This window comes from Poecilia latipinna, unplaced genomic scaffold (assembly GCF_001443285.1).
Source record: "Poecilia latipinna isolate Pla-1442-1.1 unplaced genomic scaffold, P_latipinna-1.0 Scaffold1305, whole genome shotgun sequence".
Classification (NCBI taxonomy): Eukaryota; Metazoa; Chordata; class Actinopteri; order Cyprinodontiformes; family Poeciliidae; genus Poecilia; species Poecilia latipinna.
This window is the reverse complement of record NW_015113921.1, coordinates 168-23,634: the sequence shown is the minus strand read 5'-3', so window position 1 is coordinate 23,634 and position 23,467 is coordinate 168. Positions and strand designations below refer to the sequence as shown.

Sequence of the window (23,467 nt, the reverse complement as noted above, 5' to 3'; positions counted from 1 at the left end):
GCTTTTATTTGGCTTCATTTTAGAAAAAAAAATACAATTACAAGTCAAAGCATGGCGTTTTCTTTCTAATCATTATTCCACTTTAAAGGGAGGAAAAACTTTGACATGAACAGATTTGGGTAAAATTTGAGACGTTTAAACAGGATGAACATCTCTTCTGTCTGAAAAAATGATAACTTCTCAATAAATCATCTGAACATAAAAACATGGTCAAAACTAGATCTTTGCTCTTTCAAATGGAGGTCATGGGGTGTTTTTAGGAGGTCGCTGAGGCACTTTAGGGTTTTAAAAATAGTTTTGGCCTAAAAGAAAAAACAGAAAAAAAAAAAAAAAAAAAAAATCCATCAAGTATTTTCTGTGCTGACAAACTAACATGGAGTATAAATGCATAAAGCTGCCCAACTACAGTACAAATCTACCTGCTTTGCATACATACTGCAGACCTCTAAAAGCAGCGCATAAAGTCCAAAATCCCAAAAATATTTCTAAAGATGCAGAGTTCAACTGGAACAAAGAAAAGAAAGAAGCCCTTGTGACCAGTTTTACGGAGCGACGCAAACCGAGGAAGAGGAGGAGGAGGAAGGCTGACCGTCACAAGACCGAAGAATCATGTGAGCAGAAAGTTTTTCCTCTGAAGGCAAATTTAACTGCTGCCTCCAGTAGCCTCCTGTTCGTTCTATTCAAATGAATCCAGGAAAGAAAATTAATATTCTCATATTAGAATCACTCGAAATTAAACATCCAGAATGAAAACTGGTTCCACTGGGTTCACATGCAGCCCAGCGATGGGAAGGACTGGATCTAAAGGGACTGTGGCATGTTGAGAACAGAAGGAAAAGTGACACCAGGCAGTTTGTGGAGCATCCGACAGTCAGACAGCGGCTTATAGCTGCAGTACGCAACTTTTATTAAAAAAAAGGTTTTTTTTGTTGTTTTTTTACATTGTTGAGACGATAAAAGAACATCTGTGAAAAATATTTTAGCTCTTCTGCTTTCTCCCAGTGCTACCTGCAGAAACTCAGGCAAAAACAACCTATCAGAGCCAGGAGGCGGGACTTAGTGCTGTCAATCACTCAGTTTACCACAACTTAGCCCGCAAAGAATGCTAACGCTAGTTAGCAGAAAAAGTTTTTCTGTAACAGTGAATTGTTTTTCCCACCATTAGCACATTGAGCAGCATACATGAGGATGATTGACGGTGCCAAGACCCGCCTCCTGGCTCTGATTGGTTGGTTTTGACCGAAGCGGTGGATTTCTTCAGAGCGTAATGGCACCACTGGGAAGAACTAGATTTTTTTTTTTTTTTTTTTTTTTTTTTTTTTACAAATTTTTTGTTTCATTTTAAACTGTAAAGATGTGGCGATATTTTTATTAAATATGGAAAGAACGTATTTTAGTAAAAGTTGCGTACTACAGCTTTAAGTGGAGTTTGATCGGGTCGCGTTGTGGGTTTGAATGCAGGTGAACTGTTGTAACGTGGAGCCCAAAGATTTCACAATAACTTTGGGTTTTTGTTGGAAGGAAAACTGCCAACATCAGCGAGATGCCACCAGCCAGCCTCCTTTAAGCTGCAGTCCTCCAGGGTTTCCTCCACTTCCTGACCTTCCCTCCCTGTCTGGACTGTCGGATGCTCCTGCTGCTGCCTGATCAGCGCTTGTGGACCAGCTGAACCACGCTGTGCTTAGAAAGAGGAAAAAGGGAGTAAAATTAAGCAAAACATACGAGCTCAACTTTTTCTATAAACCAAGCCATCTTCTATAGATGCTCTAAACTAGAAGCTGAACTTTATCTGTGCAAGCAAGCTTAATTTCATAATTTCCACGCACCACAGCTGCACGACTACGTCGCCTAAAGGAAATATACAAGATGTTTGTTTAAAAACCTGAGCCAACAGTCTTTTTCTTTGGAGGATATTTCCTGTTGCATATACACACAGAAACGATGCTGTTCCAGCAAACAAAGTGTAAACAGAAGTCTTCCAACAGCATGATTATTAAAGCTCTGGGGTTTGTTCGCCAGCTGTGTGTTCAGCGGCGGCAGGGAAAGCCCGGACTGGACCGGAGCAGACCGGAGCGGAGCAGACCGGAGCGGAGCAGACCGGAGCGGAGTGTGCAGACAGAGCTGAGGCCAAAATAAGACATGCAGGAAAAAATGAATTCAACAAGAGGAAATCTGAACATCCTGAGCCCATCCCCCAAAACCGTGAAGCAGATCCAACCTGCACATTAATCTGGATACAAAAAAGAAATAATCTTATAAAAAAATAAAAAAAGAGATCCTGTTGGTAGAAAAGGATCCTGCTCTGTGGTGCGTTCAGATGAGGTGCTCTTTGGTTTTTACATGACGGAGCAGTTCTCCGGCTTCATGCCACCCTAAAGGACAAAATGACAAAAAATTTAAAATAAATACGTTTCCTCCTGAAACGTTGTGCTTATATTTTAATGTGTTGGGTGTTTTTTCTTACAGGACATTTCTGAATGAGTCTTTGACCGTGAATGATCAGAAAAAGGTTATAGGCTTTTGGCAGTTTTGTGTATATACATGTTTTAGCACTTTCAATTTAATAATGCTCAATTTTACACAGCTAACAAAGTGTTGCTTCATTTAGGCTCAAAATGAAAGATTTACTTTGTGTCTTTCAGGGAAAAACTGAATATTTCATCCAGAAATGGTCCATAGCCTTTCCCTCAGGGAGAGGTCAGAGTGACTGCTGTATGCAGCAGACAGAAAGGCTTTGTGTCTTTCTGTAGCTGCTTTCAGCTTCACTTTATTAATTAGATCATTAAGCTTAAGCTTCAATTTTTAAAATCGACCAGATTAAATAGATTCTTTTGCACCAGAATTTTATTTATTGTGAAAAGATAAGAGAAGCTACAGCAGCATCACAGCTAAAACACTAAATCTTACCAACTATTTCTGTTACTTTCTAGTGCAAATGTCTTAGTCCACTGGAAATAAGACAAAACTAACCTTTAAGTAACTTTTCATAAAGATATGGGGACTTGGTTTAAGTTAATAATTGTTTAATGCTGATGGAAAAAATAGTAGTTCTATTATTTAACTTATTCCTATATGTTGTTATAAGTGACATAATATGAAACGATTAATGACTTACAAGCATCTCCTGTATCTTACTGAAAACTAACACTGATGAAAAATTGCTAGTTCTAATGGTAGATTATTTCACTAAAGACATTTTTCCCATGTTATCTGTGAAATAATCTGCCAGTTTAACTATTACTTCTTTATTTTGACCTATTAAGGAAACATTTTCTTAAAAGTAGTTCCTGTATCTTGCTGAAGGTTTTAAATTGGTTTCATCTTACTTCAAGTGTACTAAGATATTTGCTTTAGAAGCTAAAGGAAAATGCTCCAAAATGTTGTGTTTTTGCTGTGATTCTGTTAGATTTCCCTCAGATGTTTTACAGACAGAATCTAAAATAAAAACACAAAGTTACATAAATGTCGATTTCATCAGTTAATGGGTTTAAATGAAGCGAGGAATATTGTTGCATTATTGAAATATTGAATTTACTTTGATTTTGTTAAAAAAAAAAACTCTGCAGTGACTGAGTGCTTCTGCTTTTTGCTGGTTTATTGAAACCGGTTCTGGTTCTGCTGGTTGACCAGTACCTGTCTGGGATCGTTGGTTCCCATGAAGGAGGAATGTCCGATGAGGCCGTCCAACCCGCCGGAGCGTTCCGACGTCTGGCCGCACGAGTCGCAGATGACCGTGCGGCTGCGTAGGTTGTACTCATTCTCTGCACCGCTGGTGCTGTGGGCTCCCTGTAGGGGGCGCCAAACAACAAACATGATCATTATTTACCTTTTGGACGTTACAGTTCAACAGGATTAAATGACCAACGAGCATCTTCAGGGATAATTTCTTTGCATCAATGTTTATATTTTCCAATATTTAAATACTGCAGCTTGGTTATTAGATAATTTATAGTTTTTCTACTTTCAGATGAATAAGTGACATTTCTCTGCATAATAAAATGAATCAGAATAGTTTTCTTTTAAAACCGAGTTGTTTAAAGTTTATCGCTACTTTTTTAGGGAACTTTTGACAGTGACTGTGTCACAGCAGTTATAGTCCCACAAACAAATACTGATCTTGAAAAACATTCCAATCATATAAAGAAGTCTGAGTTTCATCACTAAACCGCATCTTATTACACCTGCATTTAATTATATTTCAAATTTATTGATGCTTTTCATTGAACAAGACATGGAAAAAAATAGTAAAAGTAACAATCCAGACAACACTGACAGTTTAAAAAAAAGAATTAACTGGATTTTATTATAATGATACATTAGAATAATATAATTTAGAATGTTACATGATTAACAATACAATAAGTACTAACCCAGTTGCATCAGTACAGAAAATACACCAAGACATTAACGTCTGAACGATACAGCTGAAAACTTAAGTGTTTCATATCAGTCAATATCAATAATTATTGATTAGCTTTTTGTTTTAAATATCACCAAACTGGTGGCTCAATTTTTCCTGTTTTAAACAGTTTTCACTCAGAACTGTTTTTAAGCAGTTATGAGGTAAACTGTTGCTGTGCAAGTTACTTAGTTGTTGCTAGGTAACCAGAGACTGCACGAGTTGCTAGGCAACGAAAGTGTGAGTGAGTTGGTTGATTCCATCAATCTCTTAACTAGCCTGGAAAGCTAAAGTCTCTCCTCTGCCTACATTTCCCAGAATGCTGTGCGGTCCTGGATCAGAGTTCAGTGTATATTCTGTCAGATGTATTATTTATTGATATTGATTACGTGTTTATTGTGATATATTTTGTTGATTTATTGTCCAGCCCAATAATGAATCCAGTCAGGGAAACACGGCTGCTCCTCATTTTAAACCAAATGTTAGAGAGGAAGAGTTTACCATGTCATCATCATCGTCGTCCTGGAACAAGGTGCGTGTCACTTTCCTGGAGGCCATTTCCTGTTGAAGGATCAAAGAGAAAATGGTTCAGTTTTTGAAACCAACAGAAACTGAATAAAATGTTGGATCTGGACCGACCTCTCCAGCGGCGTTGATGAGCGTGGTCTGCAGGAGGTCGCCGCTGCCCCAGGACGCCTGGCTCTTCCACACCAGATCAGTGGGCGGGTTGTGGGTTCCACCACCAGAGGCCGCCCAGATCTGCACAGTTCAGACCCATTTAACCACAGCTCGGTTTAAAGGGACAGTACCTGTGTTTTCCAGGTGGTGCCATTTTATAGCATAACCCGAGTAACTATGTCACCTTCAGTTATTATAAAAATGCTATATGTATCAAATATGACCTAAAAGAAGTTTGAGTTAATAATTTAATGCCTTGAAATTGGACCTCTGTCTCTTTAAAAGCACCTGCTCTCTCAATGACTTTAGGAAGTCATTACAACATGGCTCTTCTATTAACCCTTTAACATCAGTTTTACCAGCGTTGCACTGAGAAGCAGCTCCACTAGGTGTTTGCTAATTGCTGCTGGCTAGTCTGAAGGAGTTTAACTAGTCTGGGAGGAGCCGCGCCTTGAGGGCAGAGCTGAATGGTTGCTATGGAGATTAAAGGATTTCTCAAACATGAATGAAATCCGTTTCTGATGACTTAACATACCATGAAGCTCAAAAAAGCTTAATGTAATTCTTAAATACGTTTGTTTTATCTTATATTGTTTAATATTTTATTAATTTTGAGTTTGAGAAACAAGAATTACAATAAGCTCATACTATAATGCATCTGGTAAATTATTCCATTTTGTACAGTACTTCCCCTTTAACAGAACAAAAACCAACCAAGCCGGGCGTTGGACTCACCGTCACGGTGGATCCGGCCTTCAGGGTAAATTTGCTGGGGAACTTGTAGATGATCGGACTGCCGCTGCCGACTTGCCTCTTCAGCTGCCAGTTGCCCAACGATTGATCCTGGAGGGAGTGAAAATGTTAATCATCTCGTCAGTTTGGTGTAATTCTCAGGGACTGTAAAGTCTGAGAGCAGCTTGTTACCTCGTCCGCCTTGTTGCTCAGACGGATGAACTTGCCCTCCAGGTCGACCTCGTCCACGGTGATGCGTCCGCTGGCGGAGGCCTGCTGGCTGATGCGGGTCTTGGTGATGGTGCCGCCCACCATGCTGGACGTCTCGCTGTCGTTGTCATTCAGGCGGCGCTTCTTGCTGGCGCTGGACGAAGTGCGGCTGCTGGAGGCGGCGGCGGCTGCTGCAGCAGCAGAGGAGGATGCGGAGGAGAGGAGCAGGCGGCTGGTGTGGCCCGACCCGGAGGACCGGGTCACTGTGACCTTAGTGGAGGAGGGGCTGGGGGAGAGGCGGAGCCTGGCGGAGAGAAGGAGTACAACAAAAACAGCTTAGAGATCCTTCAACTGATCGTTTACAGAACACGAAGGAAACTGTCGCTTCGCCTTGTTGCCGGATGAACTTCCTGACTGAGCAAATTCATCCGGCATTTATCTGGAAAAACTGATTCAGGGGAAGCTAAATGCGCCAAATATTTTCAAAGTCAGCAAAAGAGCTAAGCTAAAATTTAGCTCTGCTATTAGCAGAGTAGCATAAGTGTACCACCAGTGTGCATCGCTAACCAGTGGCTAACGGGTAGGAGTGGGTGACACAGACTCAAAGTAGCCAAGTATGCTAAACATTTTCAAAGTTAGCAAAAGTGCTAAAGCGCTGAGCAAAAAATTAGGAGATTTTAAAGAGACAGAGGCCCAATTTCTAGGCATTAAATCAGGATGCATAATTTCTTTTAAGCCATTTTTGATGCAACTAAAGGTAAGAGTTACTTGATTATGCTATAAAATGGCACCATGTCTGGAAAATCTACTGGTATTACTGCACAGGCCCACCAAACTGAATCCAAGCCTCAGTTTGGCAGCATCAGAGCTCATCTTCTCGCCAACTCCTCCTTAGAAACACGTCCATGTTTGGTCGACCTTCAGCTCACCTCTCCTCCTCTCCTTCCAGCAGCTTCCTGTACGCGTTGATCTCCATGTCCAGGGCCAGCTTGATGTCAAGCAGCTCCTGGTACTCATCCAGCTGCTGTTGCATCCGGGCCCGGATCTCGGCCATGTCGCGGTCCTTGTCCTCCAGGCGGCGCCGCATCATGTCGCGCTCCCGCGCCATGGACTCCTCCAGCTCCCGGACTCTGGCCTCGCTGGCCGCCAGCTGCCAGAGACACGAGGGTCGGTCAGAGGAAACGCACCGCCGACGGGCCCATTATCGGACCCGAGGAGTCACATGACTCATCGAGAGTCACATGATCGTTCTGCACCGATATTCATCAGGGAATTGAACCGTTTTTCACCCGATATAACGGTCATCAAATGAGACAAAATACATTATGAAGTATTTAAACTACGTCTCCTGCAGCAGCAATTACTGGTATGTAACATTAAATGACCATTAAAAAAAAAAAAAAGGAGAATTCATTTAATCCCCTCCTGCATCTCGACAGAAACCAAACTGTTTATAGATTTCATATCAGGGAAGAATACACGTTTTATACGTATCAAAACATCTGAAGTTTTCTCTGCTTTAATTTCAGACATATTTTATAGAAATCAGGTAAACAAAATGACGGTGCTGCGAACAGTTCTGTGACAGATTGCTGTTCATTTCGCATCAGAACAGTTTGTTTCTGTGGCTATGCATCGATTCATAATCATGGCGCCTGAAGGAATGTGTCACTACACTGCAAAAAACTAAATACCAAGTTTTTTTGTCCAATTCTGGATTTTGTTAAATATCTTAGTGCACTAAGATAAACTAACTTAGCAATGACTTTTCAGCAAGAAATAGGAGCTTATTTTAAGTCAGTAATTCTTTACTTTAAAACTGAGATTATTTCACTTATAATATTTTTCCCATGTTAGTGAAATAATCTGCCATTGGAACCAAAACTTTACTTCAAATAAGCTCTTATATTTTACTTAAAAGTTACTTCTAAGTACACTAGAATGAGACACTAGAAAATAGACAAAAATTACCTGGTAATATTTTGTGTTTTTGCAGTGTAGTGGCTAACGTTTGCTTTTCGACCCAGAAACATTGTGGTCTGTTGCTGTGGTTTTTGATAAATCGGTGGGAAGTGGCGGCTGTCTGGGTGAATCCCGGTGGGTTCTTGTGTGAGGAAGCGGTACCTGTTTCTGCAGCTGGGTCAGCTGGACCGTCATGCCCTCCAGACGGACCCGGGTCTGCTGCAGCTCCTCGTGAGCCTCGCCCACCAGGTGGTTGTGTCTGTCCGCTGACTGGCAGGCGTTTTCCAGCTGCAGCAACGAGAAGGACAAACATCAGAACACAAACCTCCAACTTTCATCTTATCACTGAAAAACCCCTCAGTTTGGAGGTTTTTAATTTACTGTGAATTATTTTTCAGCAGCTGCATTTCTATTATAAATGAGTGTAAATCCTTGTTAATGTCCTGCTGATGTAAAAAAAAACAACTTTATAATTGTGCCATTTCTATTAGATAAGAAATTAAATTAAAGTCACACATTCACGCAAAAAAATATTAAAAACATGACATGAAATCATCTATTAATCAACAGGGGAGACATTTCCATTTGACATTTTGAAAATAAATTCACTAAATGGAAACACACCAACTTTGAAAAAGCTCCTGTTTTACCAATAAGTTTTGGTGATAGTTTTTCACTCGTATCAATATTGGTTTATTTTGCGAAACTGTAATGAATTTTTATTTTGGATAGATTACTTCATGTTAAAATGTTAACAGTTGTTACATTTTAAGTACCAATTAAAGTTTGTTAAATTCTAGTTTTATCAACAAATTCTGCTGTTTGAGGACATCAATGATCCTGATGTTGCCTGAAACCAAAACGAGTTGAATCTCCTGGATCTAAGTGATGAATCTGTGTTAAATGAGACACAGCACGGCCTGCAGGTGGCGCTGGCACCGCCCTCCCACCTTGGAGCGGTAGGTCTTCTCCAGCTCCTCCTTGTAGAGGCCGACCTGGTCCTCGTGCTGCGCCCTCAGCTCGGCCAGCGCGTCGGCCAGCTTGCTCTCCAACTCCTGCTGCTTGCCGCTGTCGATCTCCACGATGCGAGACTCGTGTCGACGTTTCGACTCACGCAGCTCCTGCAAAAAACCCCAAAACATTCAGAGACGCTGAGAAAACCCAGCTCATCTGCATTTAAAAAGTAGTAATCTGAGGCCTCGGTAAATTTAATTTGACTGATCCGTCAGCTACTGTGATGAAATTACTTCTTAGGAGCTCCAGCAGAAAAATCCATAAGCAGATCATCATCACATTTAAACATAATTTTTATTCACTTTTCACAAGCTGCAACCAAAACAAAACTGAAAGATTAAAACTTCATTACAGGAAGGAACGGCGAGTCACAGCAGCAGCTTTTTAAGTGAAATAAAAACGGAAGACGATAAAAAAAAAGAAAAAAAAAAAGAATCGACTTTCCCCCCCATCTCTAATCCTGTTCTGTAGAAATCCCAGTTGAAGGAAGGTGAAAAATGCATCATGGGAGCAAATCTGGAGGAGGAGATGCAGAACCAGCGGTCGCTGTTTGGAAGCGAACAAACTGCCTGCAGAAATCAGAAGAGATGAGGAGCACCAACCTCGGCGTAGATGTTCTTCTGGAACTCCAGCTCCTCCTTCAGGGTCTGCAGGCGGTTCTCTGCATCCACCCGCCGCAGCATCTCATCCTGCAGCTGCTTCTTCGTATCGGCAAGGCTGACGTCCAGCTGGGAGAGAAGACAGAAAAAAGATCCAACACCGAGAAAATAAAAATAAACTCTGGACAGGAAGGTGCAGTTCCTAGGTTTGGACAGTAGGTGGAGCGCAGCCACAGCGTTGAGCTTCGAGCTGAGATTCATTGATAAAACTGGCAGAAAGCAGTCGCCTCATTCATAATCAGCTGCAGAGCGATTATAGGAAATTATTTTCTGCATGAAGCATGCAGTGATGACTCAGAGGGAGCGACGGCGGCTTCAGGCAGGTGAAAAAGCCGAGCGCCAACGTCGCTCTCCGCTCCAAAAACCACAAATCAGACTGCAGAGCAAGGATTTCTGCCAGTCTGAGGCAGGAAGTGCACCTTTCCTGACCGCAGCAGCCTCAGGAGGCCTCGGTCGAACTCGGGCCGCGCTCACCTTGGCCAGCTGGGCCTTCAGCTCCTTCAGCTCGGCCTCCAGGTTGCGCTTCTCGCCCAGGGCGGTGGTGTAGGCGGCGTCTTTGGAGTTCAGCATGGCCTCCAGGTCCCGCAGCCGCAGCAGCGCCGCCTCCAGGTCCGACTCCTTCTTGGCGTTCCTGCGGAGCGACGAGACGTGGGCGTTAGTTTGCTCACCGTGTTCTGGAGAAGGTTTCTATCCTTTCATACGATCCAAAATCTTTACACCTTTTTTCTCTGCTGAATTCTGACCTTTATTCCCCAACAGCTTAAACAAAACAAAAAAACATTTGAAATTGTTTGGTCTGTTGCAATAAAACCAATTAAATGAATGATAAATTAAAATAAACTCAATAATGCAGCCCAATTTTTGAAGGACAATTTCCTTCATAATTCATTTTATCAGTTTCTGTTTTGTTTATTTTTTTGGATATTTAAAATATCTTCCAGTTCCAGTGTTAAATGTTCCAGTTTTATATTGCTTTAAAATGTTCTCAAAATAATATTATCGTTTATCGCAATAACTTTTGGGACAATTTAGCATCCGGAAATTTGTTTTCATGACAAACCTACAAATCATGTTCTGCACATTTTTAAATTTTAAAACTATTTTATCCAATTAGGGGGGGAAAAAAAAAGATGATTCATTTTATTACAAGAATAAATTGTTCATATTGGTTTTATGAATTATGCATTAAAAGTGTAGCCGGTAAGTTTATCACAATATTTTGTGGTACTATTGCGATAATAAAAATGACCAAGAACAACTTATAGCCCCAGTTACAGTCAAATCCACTAATAGTTTCACAAGTTTGATCAAAACATGTAAAAACAACTTTAATTTGTTCAGTCAGTGCAGTTAGGAATATAACAGCAAATTTATAATAAATCAAAGAAACTGACGACCTGTAAACGTGTAGAAATAAACTGGAAACAAATCTTCTCTCAACTGGTTCAGAAATATGGTTAGGAATCTAAATATGAAGTAAAATAAATAAATCATAACGTCGTTCAGAGCTTTTATTGTCCAAACTGAAATATGAGGTCAAACTACAACAATTTATGTTAAATAAAAAAAAGAAACATACTGAACCTTTAAACAATATTTTAATGACCAAAAATTATTTCTGAATGTTAAATATTAAATATTTAGTAAAAGAGAGTCTTTTATGTCGGATGGAAGGAGCCATCTTTGACTATTAATCAATATTTTATTTACTAATTGATCATTTATTAATCTACCTTTAGAAACTCAGATACTCTGTAGTCTGACCAGATGCTGCTTCAGATTCTACTGGGCAGCCGGACCAACCTGGCCTGATCCGACCAGCACCAGGTTCTGTTAGAACCCGTCCCAACTCAAAGCGGCTCACGTTCAGTGTGCATGTGATCGTCTGCAGCGCCGCCCCGTCTCTGCAGGAATCGGTTCAGAACCAGTGGGAAAAAAAACAATCAGGAGGGGAGGAAACGGGCTCCAGTTCTCCCATTTGGCCTCATTGTCTCTAATAACGGCCATCTGCCGAGGGAGACCTCACAGACCGGACCAGAACCAGAACAGACGGGTTTAAACCAAACGCTTTACGACAAAGATGCAAACCTCATTAAAAACTAGAGTCTACATCTATTAAAGGGGAATGTCATGTAGTTTACAGGCTCATACTTCCATTTTATAGCTTAACCAAGTAGCTATGCCAACTTCAGTTCTTATAAAAATGTTGTATATATCAAAGAAAAGAAATTTAACACCTTGAAATCGAGTCCGTCTTTTCTGAAACGCCACCTTCAGGAAGTCATCCCAACATGGCTCCTCTATTAACCCTTTAACATGTTTTTTACCAGCGTTTAACAGAAGTAGCTCCTATAATGAGCTCAGCAGTTCCACCAGCTGTTTGCTGCTGGCTAGTCTGAAGGAGCCAAAGGGTTGGGAGCTTCGTCTCGAAGGCGGTCCAGGTCCACCCAGGCATTTTACACAGCTGAATGGTTGCCATGGAGATTAAAAGATTTTGCAAAATGCAAAACTCCAGGAATGTTTTTGATGAGACCATTAAAATCAAGTGGATTTCATGGTTCTGCCCCTTTAAAAACTCCTGAATCAACATCTATTGACGGTTTCTGTAAGCAGCCGTGATGAGTTGCTTCCAGAAAACGACAGATTAGAGAGAGAAGTCTGCAGGTCCATTCATGAGACACACTGGGCTCCGGATGTTTGGTTTTTAAAGCGTCGGTTCTGATCTGCTATATTTACATCAGCTGTACTGGAGCACAGTCTTCAAATCAATTTACAATCTATTACATTTATGTCTTTTTTTTTAAATAAACATTTTCAGTCAATTCAGCTGTTTTTATATTTCAGATACATTGGAAGTGAAAAAAGTTCAACACTGCATCACTAAGCTGTTTCAGACACTGATGGTTCAGTTTCTGTCAAATCGAACAGTTTCACGTTTTCCATGCAGTAAAACACATTGAGGATCTGAACTCGTTTCCTGGAGCAGATGTTCATGTTTCTGTTACAACATGATGAGCAGGTCTGATCTGCAGGAGGAACACGCAGCTCTTTACGACCCAGGTGTGCCACACCTTTACGTTCAGACTGGAAACATTCCCTGAATTCCTGCAGTAAACACGGCGTCACAGCTGGAGTAAAAACCTTCTGCTGGTTGGACCACGGAGGTGATTCACACCAGGTATAAGGCCTTTTGTCAAACATGTTGCTGACCAGGGATGAATCGATTAATCAGATTAATTGATTATTGAAAAACTAAGTAATCAATTAATCATTAACTGGAGAGAATTAAAAAAAAATCAATTTGTTGAAAGAAAAACACAGTCAGAGCAGCAAATAAGCCAAAACTGTGCATTAAACATTTCACATTTAGGATTAAAAATAAAGGATTTGTTAAGTGTCACTTTCAGCTTCATTTGGTTGAAATTCTTTCATTAAGCTCCAATTATCAGCTAATCCATGAAAATAAACAGATTATTTTAACACTGCATTGATGTTAAATTGAGCAGAAAGAAATTAGCTTTTCAAATGTCGATGTTAGAGGTGATTGATTTAGTTTTAGTTGTGGATGCATCATTTGCTATTGTATTTTACACAACATGCCTAATTTAAAAATGAGTTATTTGCCTTTTTCAATGCATTTCTGAATGAAAAATCTGTGATGTTTCCACTGGGATTCTGACTCTGAAGTTTTGTATTCTTACATTTTTCTGAACATTTTTTAAGTATGTGAATCACTTTGTTTCATGTTTTTTATTGTAAATCTGGACATAAGCGATTAAATTTACTAAAATAACAGCTACGGTGTAATTTAAAGAGACAGTGGTTTTGTTTTTCTGTGTTTTCTGACGTTTCCAGGATTTAAGCCTCAAAACCCACGAAGACGTTTTAAGACGGGCTGAAGCATTAAATCCTTGTCCGTGTGTGCTTTTAAACTTATTTGTGTAATAATGTGGGCGTTTTGACAGCAATACATTCAGATTACCTGAATTAAATGTAACCGTGGAAGCATAAACCGGTGAAATGTGATGAAATGTTTATGCAGGATGAGATAAAAATGCATGTTTTTGCTCCTATAAACAACCAGATCCGTGTTCTGTTGTAAACCAGTGAATTTCTTCATTTCAGCGTAAATAAGCTGCGTTTCTGTTGACATGTTGCTCTGCTGAAGCAGTGAAAGCTGTGACAGTTTGTGTGGAAAGAGTCTGCAGCTTTTCTCAAACAATCTCACAATGATTGCAACCATTGCAACCAGCAGGAGGACAAACCAATATGGTCTCAGCCCAACAGATGAGCAAACACATGCAGACCGCGTCCCACTTCTTCGGATCGCATGAATAAAGTGGAAAAACGCGAGAATGTTTGGTGATACACGGAGACCTCTGTGCTGGAAGGGGAGGCGGAATATTCTGGGTTCACAAACAGAAACAAATCTGTTTTAATAAAAGCTGTTTGGGAATGTTCACAGCGCACAGCAAAAAGGGGAGGAAAATGAAAAAAAAAGGGCAGACAAAGAGACAGGGAGGAGGAAGAGGAGGGAGTGATGAAGGGGAGGAGGAGGAGGAGGAATGCTCTGGCTCGGCTCCCGGCCTCCAGGATGACTCACAGCTACATCTTTGTCCATCCCAGTAACAAGAAACAAACTCCGCCTCGCAGACTGGGAGGGAGAAAAAAAGAAAAAAAAAAAGAAATCCTGATCACTTCAGCCATGTTTTGCTGTGCTGTTGCCGTGGTAACCAGGGCCTCAGTCGTCAGCCCTGGTAAGCTCACGTTGCTGTGGATGCAGAAATAATATATATATATGCACGCGCACACGCACGCACGCACACGCGTCTGCGCAGCCCTGAATGAACCCAGTAGACAATCAGTGCAGAAACAGAAACAAACGGTCGTCTGACCTTTGCACTAATTTAGCAACATTTTATGTTTTGTTGCTGCTTTGCAAATCAAATCGGCTCGTCATTCTGCTTCGACCCGACTGCTGGTTCTGAAGAACATTAATGATCCAGTCTGAGGAAAGATGTCCAGCTGTAACACTGGAGTATTTCTAACTTTTAAATTACATCTAGTTGGGTTATTCCTTCACTTTTGAGGAGAAAAATAAAAACATTTTAAAACCACAGAAATTTTACATCATATTAAGCTGATTTAAGTAGTATGAACAACCACAAAAAAAAAATGTTGCATTTTTTTGTGGTTAAGCAAAAACGGAGCTTTACTGCAGTGAATGCTAACGGCTATTGGCTAGCCGTACTAGCTTAGATGGTAGCGCTCATCCAGAGGGTGATGAGGGGATTTATATTCAGAAAAACAAATAAGTGTCCAAGTGTTTAACGGTGTCAAGATTTTATATTTTCCCCATCATCGTGCAGCTTTAATTATGATTATTACAGATAAAATAGCATAGTCGGTTGTGTTTTGTACTAAAAACCACTGAAGGAAACGACAAAAAAGCCAAACCGAGCGCAACTTTATGAAATATGAACAAAAACAGAGTGTCACATTTTAGCAGTTGTAGGATTTCTCTTTTTTAGAGTCATTTCTCCTGCAAGCGCTAGGCTAGCACATTTATTTTGGTTGGATTTACCCAGAATGCCATGTGTTCACATTCACACTTCCCAATCGAACCGGACTTTGTTGGAGTCGGACTCCAGCTGGTGTGATTGAACCCTTAACGACCACGGATGCTTCAGCCGTTAACCAAAGGAAGCTTTGCTGCTGCAAACTGAGTTATTAGAGAAAAAAGTTTCACTTTTCCAGAACCGGGGATTCCTTTATTAAAAAAACAAAAAAAAGAAGCTTTGATAAAACAGAACCAGCTGCAGTTCTGCTAACTGAAGCTGTTCTGGAACTTGTTTCAACATCAGAACCCCAAACCCACATTCAGCACCTCGCTCTTTTCTGCGGCTCTGCTGGCAGAAATCCTCCCACATCCATCAAAACGGCCAGTTGGCCATTAAAGCCACCTCATCCTGGTGAGGGAGGGAGTTTCCCCGTGACTCACTGCTCCGGCACCGGGTGGAAAGCAGACCGGGTTCTCCCCGACGTTCCCCAATGTCTCTGTAAAACACTGCAGCTCTGTGAGGAAGAGGAAGGCTGAGGAAGAACGGGGCTTCTGCAAACAAATGCAGGGGCCCTGAGACAGAACCAGGAAATGATCCGTGCTGAAGGAAAACAGCTGAGGCGGACAGAAATGTGCCTGCTCAAATTTTATCATGAAATATTAAGTCATAAAAAGCTGTAAACATGTTTTTTTAAATGCAGCCTTGTAAACATCCACAGGTTTTTAAAAGCTGAACAATAAAACGAGGAATGCTGCTAAATAAAAAGGTTTGTACATCATGAACAAACCAACCTAAAACAAATATTTAAGATGAGGGGTAAAAATATATTAAACTAAAAACAACAAAATCTGTTTATAATTACTTTGCACTAATCTGACTTCAGTGACTTGATGAAACATCCAGAGATCCAACCTTTTATTTAACTTTAGCCTAATCATAATTTTTTAGAAAGCAGTAAATAAGCATTAAGATTTGACATTATGATTTATTAATGCTGCTTCAGTCCGGCCCGTCTTATTTATGTGTTTGAGTCGACGTGTTTCCAGAGCCATGTTTTGTGTTTAGTGGGTCCCACTCCTCCCTGCCTGCTGATTGGCTGGATCTCTCAGCCAATCAGAAGCCATCGTGGTTTATAGTAAAGGTGGTAAAGCTGCTGGAATGAAGGGGGATTTTCCCTGGACTTTTGATTAGTTTTTGGCTCTTATGTGAACATTTAACTACTTTTTCCACTTACTGTGTCGTTTCATTGTGGGAGAGAAAGTTTTTCTGTATTTTTAAGTTGTTTTTGCTCTACTAGCGGTTAAACATCTCTATTCTAATGTGAAAAAAATGAGACCATAAAGTCATTTAAAAGGATTTCCTCTCCTATTCTGTAAAAATAAACATGAAAACAAAAAAAGAAAGTATTTTTAATGCAACATGTGATTCAAATATAATCTTCAGTGAGTTTTCACCGGAATGGAAAGTAACTAGTTACATTTACTTGACTTCCTGCAAGTACAATTAATTTGCATGTTGCATTCAAGTTGTTTATAAATGTAAAATTTTTTAGTTTTACATTAAATTATTTGGAGAAAAGCATGTTACCCAGTTAAATGTTAAATTGTATCAAGGAGTAAAAACAACAAGCAGGAGAGACGGGATGAAGATGAAACTGGAAATTTATGTCTCATTAAAATTAATGGGACGTATATTCATGTCATTTTCCAACACGTTTTATTTTTTGTTGGTTTTTGTTCGTAAAAGCTGCTCATTAATTTAAAGAAAGCTTTTCATCATCAAGGTAACCGTTTACCTGAGTACTTCAGGTTTTCACCTGTGTGTATAAATCAGCCAATATTAGCTGCATATTTTGCATTTATAAATGTTTGCATCTTTTCATTTACTTTCAGGATAAATCAGATTATAAAGTTTAATTTGTAAATTTGTTGTAAAAACAGATTCATGCCATTAGTGGCGACTCCTATTGTTTGGAAAGAGAACTGCAGCTATCAGAACAGAAGCAACATTTAAAGTATTTAAAGGTTTGGTTTAATTTATCCTGATCAGATTGATTTGTTATTCCTGAAGAAATGTCTCATAAGAACAGAAGCATGAGGGTTGAAGGATTTTAACAACAATTATTCTCACTTTCCAAACATCATTGAATTTAAATCACCCCTTAAATTTATTGAATATTAGCAGCTTAACCAGATGAATACCCTGAACTGGTCGGGTTTTGAGTCTAACTGGTATTTGCTGCTCCTGTATGTTTAAACAGAAGCAGATTACAGCAGCTGCAGCAAAATTAAACTGGTTTTTGTGAAGTAAATCCATAAGATCAGGTTCTTTTGAGCCGTTGGTGTCCTGACTGTTCGGCCGGAGTGAGGACGTTTCCTCCAACCCGGCTGAATCATTCCGAGTCTGAACAGAAACCGATTGGTTCCTCCACCGGTCCGTCTGCACACAGATCCAAACGCTGCAGGCTGGCAGCTTTCTGTCTCCTCTGAGACAAAGAGCACAAAGACAGGGATTGTGTGGGATTGGGGTAAATAGTTGTAGCCAGGGGTCACCCGTTCGGAGCCACATGTTGGAGAACGCGGCTCTGTGTTGGCAGGCGGACCGGGACAGATGCCGACTGGGTTCGACCCGTCGGAGAGGCCGGAGCGCGTGTGACCGAAACAAACTCCTACTGAAGCAACGACTCGTCCTGGATTTGGAACGGTCCACACCCAGATTAACGCCTGGCAGCGTTCACATAAAACACGCATGAATCGGTTCCTTCTCCTCCCTGCCGTCTGACTCACTCTGACTCAGACGGTCGTCGAGTTTTAGAAATTCTTCACAGGAAAATCAGACGGAAGGTGTTGCAGATAATGAAGGCAAAGATAAGAACCTGTTAATGTTTCCCGAGACAGTCCAGAGTTACAGCATAAATACGACTTGAACTTTATCCAACGATCACAAAGCCCAACATGTTCTGTTGGGATTTTATCCAACAGTAGGAAATGGTTGCAAAATGAAATGAAAAGTACAAACGGAAACACAAAAAAACGTGACGTTAACTGGCATTTACTCGGCGCTCTGCAGAACCAACTGCAGGTTTAAGGTTCCAGGAAGCTACGAACATCAAACCACCAAAAAGGTTTTCCTTTTAAAGTAACTGCACTGCAAAAACACAAAATGTTACCAAGCACAAATATCTTCCTACAGTCAAAAGATAAAATTTATAACTGTCCAGCAAAATATAGGAGCTCATTTTAAATCAAGAATGGTTTAATGTTGACGAAAAAGTATTCATTAGCAGATGTTTTCACTAATAAGACATTTTAAAGTGGTTATAAGTGAGACAAAGGTGAGATCAGAAACCTGCAAAAGCACACCACACTTTTCAGATTTTATTTTTGTTTTAAATGCACAACTTTCATTTTTCTGTGGTAATCTGTTACATGAGGGGTGCTCAAAGTGTGGCCCTTGAAATTAATCTGATCAGAACAGCGACTGCAAGTCAAGAACGGTAAAAATTTGGCAAACAAAACAGAAACGGAAGATCTAAAAAAAATAAAAATGTAGGAAATTGGACTGTTTCCGTGTTAAATGGAAAGGCAGACAAAGTCTATGATTTAGATCTTTAAGGATTTTTAGATTTCATAAAAACGTTATCGAGCAGGTAAAACTGAAAAAAGAAAAATCATATTAAACTCATTTTTTTGTATTTAATGCATTTTGTGGCCAGCAAGTAGATTAAACAGACCAGTTTTGGCCCAAACAAACCAAGTTTGGACCCCATTATGATGCATAAAATCCAAACCCAATAGGCTCTGCAGGTGTTCATTAAACTGTAAATACTTTTCTGAGGGAATATTTGTCTTTCATTTTGAGCGTTCTGCTCAAACCTGAAAAACTTCTGCAGTTAATTAAAGAAAATCTTTGAAGCTCGCAGGTTTTTAATAACAGGTTCGGCTGCATCGTTTGGAAACTTTCTGTTTAAGTTAACAGGAAAATCTCTGGCTGAGACTGAAAACACCTCTGCTGGATCTGAAAACACTCAATTTTAATCCCCAAAACCTGATTCAGGCTCCACACATTGTTGTTTTCAGGCTCCAATCAAAGATGGCTGCAGTTTTTCCACGAGCACAGTAAAAAAACAAAGTAAAAGAAAAAAAAAAGCAGAGACGAGCGCATGATAATAAAACCCATGTGGCGCTTGTGAAACTTCAGATTTCACGACGTTTGGCTGCAGCTGCTTTGTAAATGTGGAAACGGGAGAATCTGATGCTGGGGGAGCAATCAAGCTGCGGTTGAGAGAGAAGGCTGGCGGCTGGGCGTTCACACGCAAACGCTGCAGCCCACTGGCATCGCGCGCCGACACGGAGGAGACCCGGGAGGCAGCGGAGAGCCCGGCGCTGACGAGTTCGGCCCGCAGATCAACAGGATGCAGCAGTGAAACTCCAGGATCGTTCGCACGGCGTCAGGTGAAACGCCGCTGCTGCATCAACTTTAATACGCTTCCTGTAATTGTCTTCGCCGCGCTGGCCGCGCCCGTTTGGTGGCACAGAAAAACGTTTGTTTTTTTCCACAGAATCTGCCAGCAACAGTTTGGGTTAAAAAAAAAAAAAGAGAAAAAAGAACGAACCATGGATGGATGACCAAGACAACTACAAAACATTTCTGTCATGTTAAATATGAGTCAACTAAAGGCCAAAGTGTTGGATTATTAAAGCGGCAGTGCTATGAAAAATAAAAAAGTTTGCAGATTTTTATCTTATCATAAACAAACCTGGAGGGTTGGTTTGATTCTTTCATGCATGTTTGAGAAATCCCTAAGTCTCCATGGCAACCATTCAGCTGTGCAAAACGCCTTGGTGGACCTAGCCCCGCCTTCAAGGATGAAGCTCCTCCTCAGCGCCTTCAGGCTAGCCAGCAGCAATTAGCAAACATCTGGTGGAGCTGCTGAGCTCATTATACGAGCTGCTTCTGGTAAAAATGTTGCTGAAGGGTTAATAGAGGAGCCATGTTGGGATGACTTCCTGGAGGCGGAGTTTCTTAAAGAGACAGAGGCCCAATTTCAAGGTGTCAAAATTGTCTCAATGACAAATTTTGCTGGACAATAATTGCAGAATTATTGTGATAAATATTGCTTTTGAGACTTTCTAGTAATCCAAGTTCCTCCTATCAAAGACAGACTTTAATTTTACAAAGAACTCTTACTGTTCTTACACTGGAACTGGGAAACATTTCATATATTCAAAACAATAAAAAACAAATAAAATGAACATACATCTCTGATTGCCCTTTAAAAAATAAAATGGAATGAATATTGCGGTCATTTTAATTAACTATGTGATTAATTGATTGCTTGTTGCGACAGGCCAACATTATAACCTGTCAATGGACCGCAGATATAAATTAGCTTAAAAGCTACAATCACATCAAATGATGACAATGTTTGAGCTGAATATTGTCCCTTTCTAAATAATAATTATTACATATATAGTGTTTTTATTACAACTGAAGCCAACATATTTATTTGCCGGTTATATAAAATGACTCTGTGCCTGGAAATCCTAACACCGGCCCTTTAAAGGAACCACATTAAACCGGTCAAAGTAGGATCTGGCTCCCAGTTTTCTGTCGTCTCATTACAAACAAACAAAAAGCAACAGATAATGCTGAACATCTGAGGCTGAGAGCTGGAGGAACACCCGGTTTGGATTATCAGAACCGGTCCCGAGCCTCAGCAGAGCCGGAAACTGAATCGGGTTGGAAACCGAGTAAAAGATGTGAACAAGATGGAGGCGGAGAGAGAGAAGAGCCCGGCCATCTTAAAGCCATTCATTTCCTTCAGAGTGACTCATCGAGAGCTTGGTGAGCTGCGAAATGGAAACTCCACAAACGCACACCAGCAGTCCAGCAGGCTGCCAGAACCTCCGATCGGCACCGGGTTCTGCGCCGCTGCGGCCTGGCTCTGTCATTACTCGCTCCCCTACGGGGGCCAACATGGCTGCCCTCCATCCTGATGTTTACAGGCTGCCACATGTGGCTCCTGTGAGAGGCTCTCAGCCTGAGCCATTCATCACGAGCAACTATGAATAATCACAATTAATCGATTGATTACCAACTAATTCAGGAATGAATCGTTAACTGAAAGAAACGGCCTCTAAAAGAACAAAAAAAACAACATTTTCTTAAACACCATCCTCAGACAAAACTGTAATAAGCAACATTCTGCATTTAAGATTTAACAATTATTTTAAATCCGTTCTGCGGTTTTTCCAGGTTCAGATTCAGTGAAATAAAACAAAAATAAAATCTATTAAGCACTGAAGCATTCATGGTTGAATAATGGTCACTTGCACTGGTGGTTCAAACAATTGTGTGTTGAACACTGTAAGAGCTAAAAGAAAATGAATAAAAAGCAACTTTTCCTCTTAGATACACAAAAAGTTCACTTTAGTGCGACTTTAGGTCATTCTAAAGTGAAAAAATCTAGATAAATACCATTAATTGATGTAAAAACTGTCTTTTATACCAGTTTAACACAAATGCTAAACTGCGACAACCAGCTGTTGGCATGGCAACCACAGGTTCGCTTCTCAAAACAAACTTTTAACTTTACTTTCATTAATCCTGCACACATTCATAAACACCCTAAACAAATTAAACTGATGTACCTTGCGCCTTCTGCCATGACTTCAACACTTCCTTCTTTCACCATCTTTGTTTTCTACAGTTGAATTCACTTCCTCTAATGGTAATATTACCAAAATAAGAGCCCAGATTTCAAAACAAAACAAACTACTTTAAATTTTACAGTTAAATAAGTAACTACTACTTAAATGCATTTACAAGCACATTTTGGTGGCCAGTCCGGCACTGTTGATGTCAAGTCTGGCATAAAGAGTTGAACTTTTATTGACGTTATGAGATTTATTAAGCTGCAGATTCATCCTCTGCTACAAATGTTCGCTAAAGGACTGCAGCAATGGCCTAAAATGCAGCAATTTTAGGCCATTGCTAAATGGCCTAAAATTGCCATTTAGCAATTTTTAAATATTCCTTATTTAAAAAAATAAGGAATTTTTTTAAATTCCTTATTTAAAAAAAGGAATTTCCATCTTTTAACATTTATAATTTTGTATAAAAGGCTTCAGTGGTTAAATTAAAAATCAGCAGAACGTGCCAATTCTTCTTTAAAATTTTGATTAAAACGTCAGAATAATCAATAACTAAACTAATTATTATAGCTGCAGCATTAAACAAGATGTATTTTTATTTAAATTGTTGAATTTGATCCTTTCAGAGAAATCCTGATTTTCTTCAATTTCTCTCCACCCGTTATTCAGGATCAACTAGGGACAAGCGCTGCGAATTAGCTGTTGCTATTGCACCATGATGCAAACATGGGACTGTGGTTTTATTCAGTTTGTCTATGTCGATGTGTCTGTCCCTATCAAATAAACTTTATAATAATAATAATCTTGTGCCCTCTAGAGGCAAAACTGCAGAATGCAACAAGAATCAAACCAGCATTATGATCTGATCTTTCCTAGTGATTTCACATACTTTCTTGAATGCATTTGGTTCACCAAATACATACATATTACTATAAATACTTGTTAAAGAAATCCACAAAGGTTTCCTGCACATCTGACATCATGAAGCTCAACCAGAGAAAAAATAAGAGTTGCTCCAGTTCACAATTAGAGTGAAACTGCAGAGGAGGTTCTTCTGATGAAGAAGTTTCCCTCCGGAGGTTTTTCTGGGAGTAAAATCCCTGCAGATCCACGTCTTGCAGAAGAGCCGATGTCTCCCTGTTGGTCAGGAAATACCCTGGGATTCCCTATTAGGAGCTGCAGAGTCTGACTAGGATGAGAAATCCCAGAAACCGATTCAAAGAAAGAAGCTTCAATGCAGGGATCAAAATCTTTTCATATTCATTTAAAATTGCTTTTATGCACTTTATGAACAAAAGGCTGCTTGCTCAGACCCGATGTTCTCCAGCTCCAGAAACATTAGGTAATATGGAACGCTACAGGCTCAGTTCATGCTCCAACACAAATATCAAAAGGCTGATTTAGCTCTCAGGCATTTTGGCAGGTTTCACCAAATTCTGATCATTTACTGCTCCTGCACACCTGGATAAAATCAACAGAGATGCATCCAAAACCTGCAGGACTCCTGCTGTGTTTCCACTGACCATATAACTGCACAAACTGGAAATACAAAAATAGGAGCTTCAAAAAATGGGTGTATTTCACATAGAAACATTT

At 40.1% G+C, this 23,467-nt stretch overlaps 1 protein-coding gene across 1 annotated transcript; it reads right to left on the bottom strand.

Annotated features, from left to right (window-relative positions):
- Positions 1 to 982: 982 nt before the first annotated feature.
- LOC106961481 (lamin-A-like) lies at positions 983 to 17,965 on the bottom strand. The gene is made up of 13 exons (XM_015055243.1): positions 17,567 to 17,965; positions 15,656 to 15,766; positions 10,129 to 10,341; positions 9,598 to 9,723; positions 8,932 to 9,102; positions 8,144 to 8,269; positions 6,949 to 7,169; positions 6,002 to 6,323; positions 5,813 to 5,920; positions 5,039 to 5,158; positions 4,901 to 4,960; positions 3,634 to 3,786; positions 983 to 2,372 (listed from the first exon to the last, which is right to left on the bottom strand). The coding sequence occupies exons 1-13, from the start codon at positions 17,963 to 17,965 to the stop codon at positions 2,337 to 2,339; spliced, it is 2,166 nt and encodes a 721-aa protein (XP_014910729.1). The 3' UTR covers positions 983 to 2,336.
- Between the last annotated feature and the right edge of the window lie 5,502 nt (positions 17,966 to 23,467).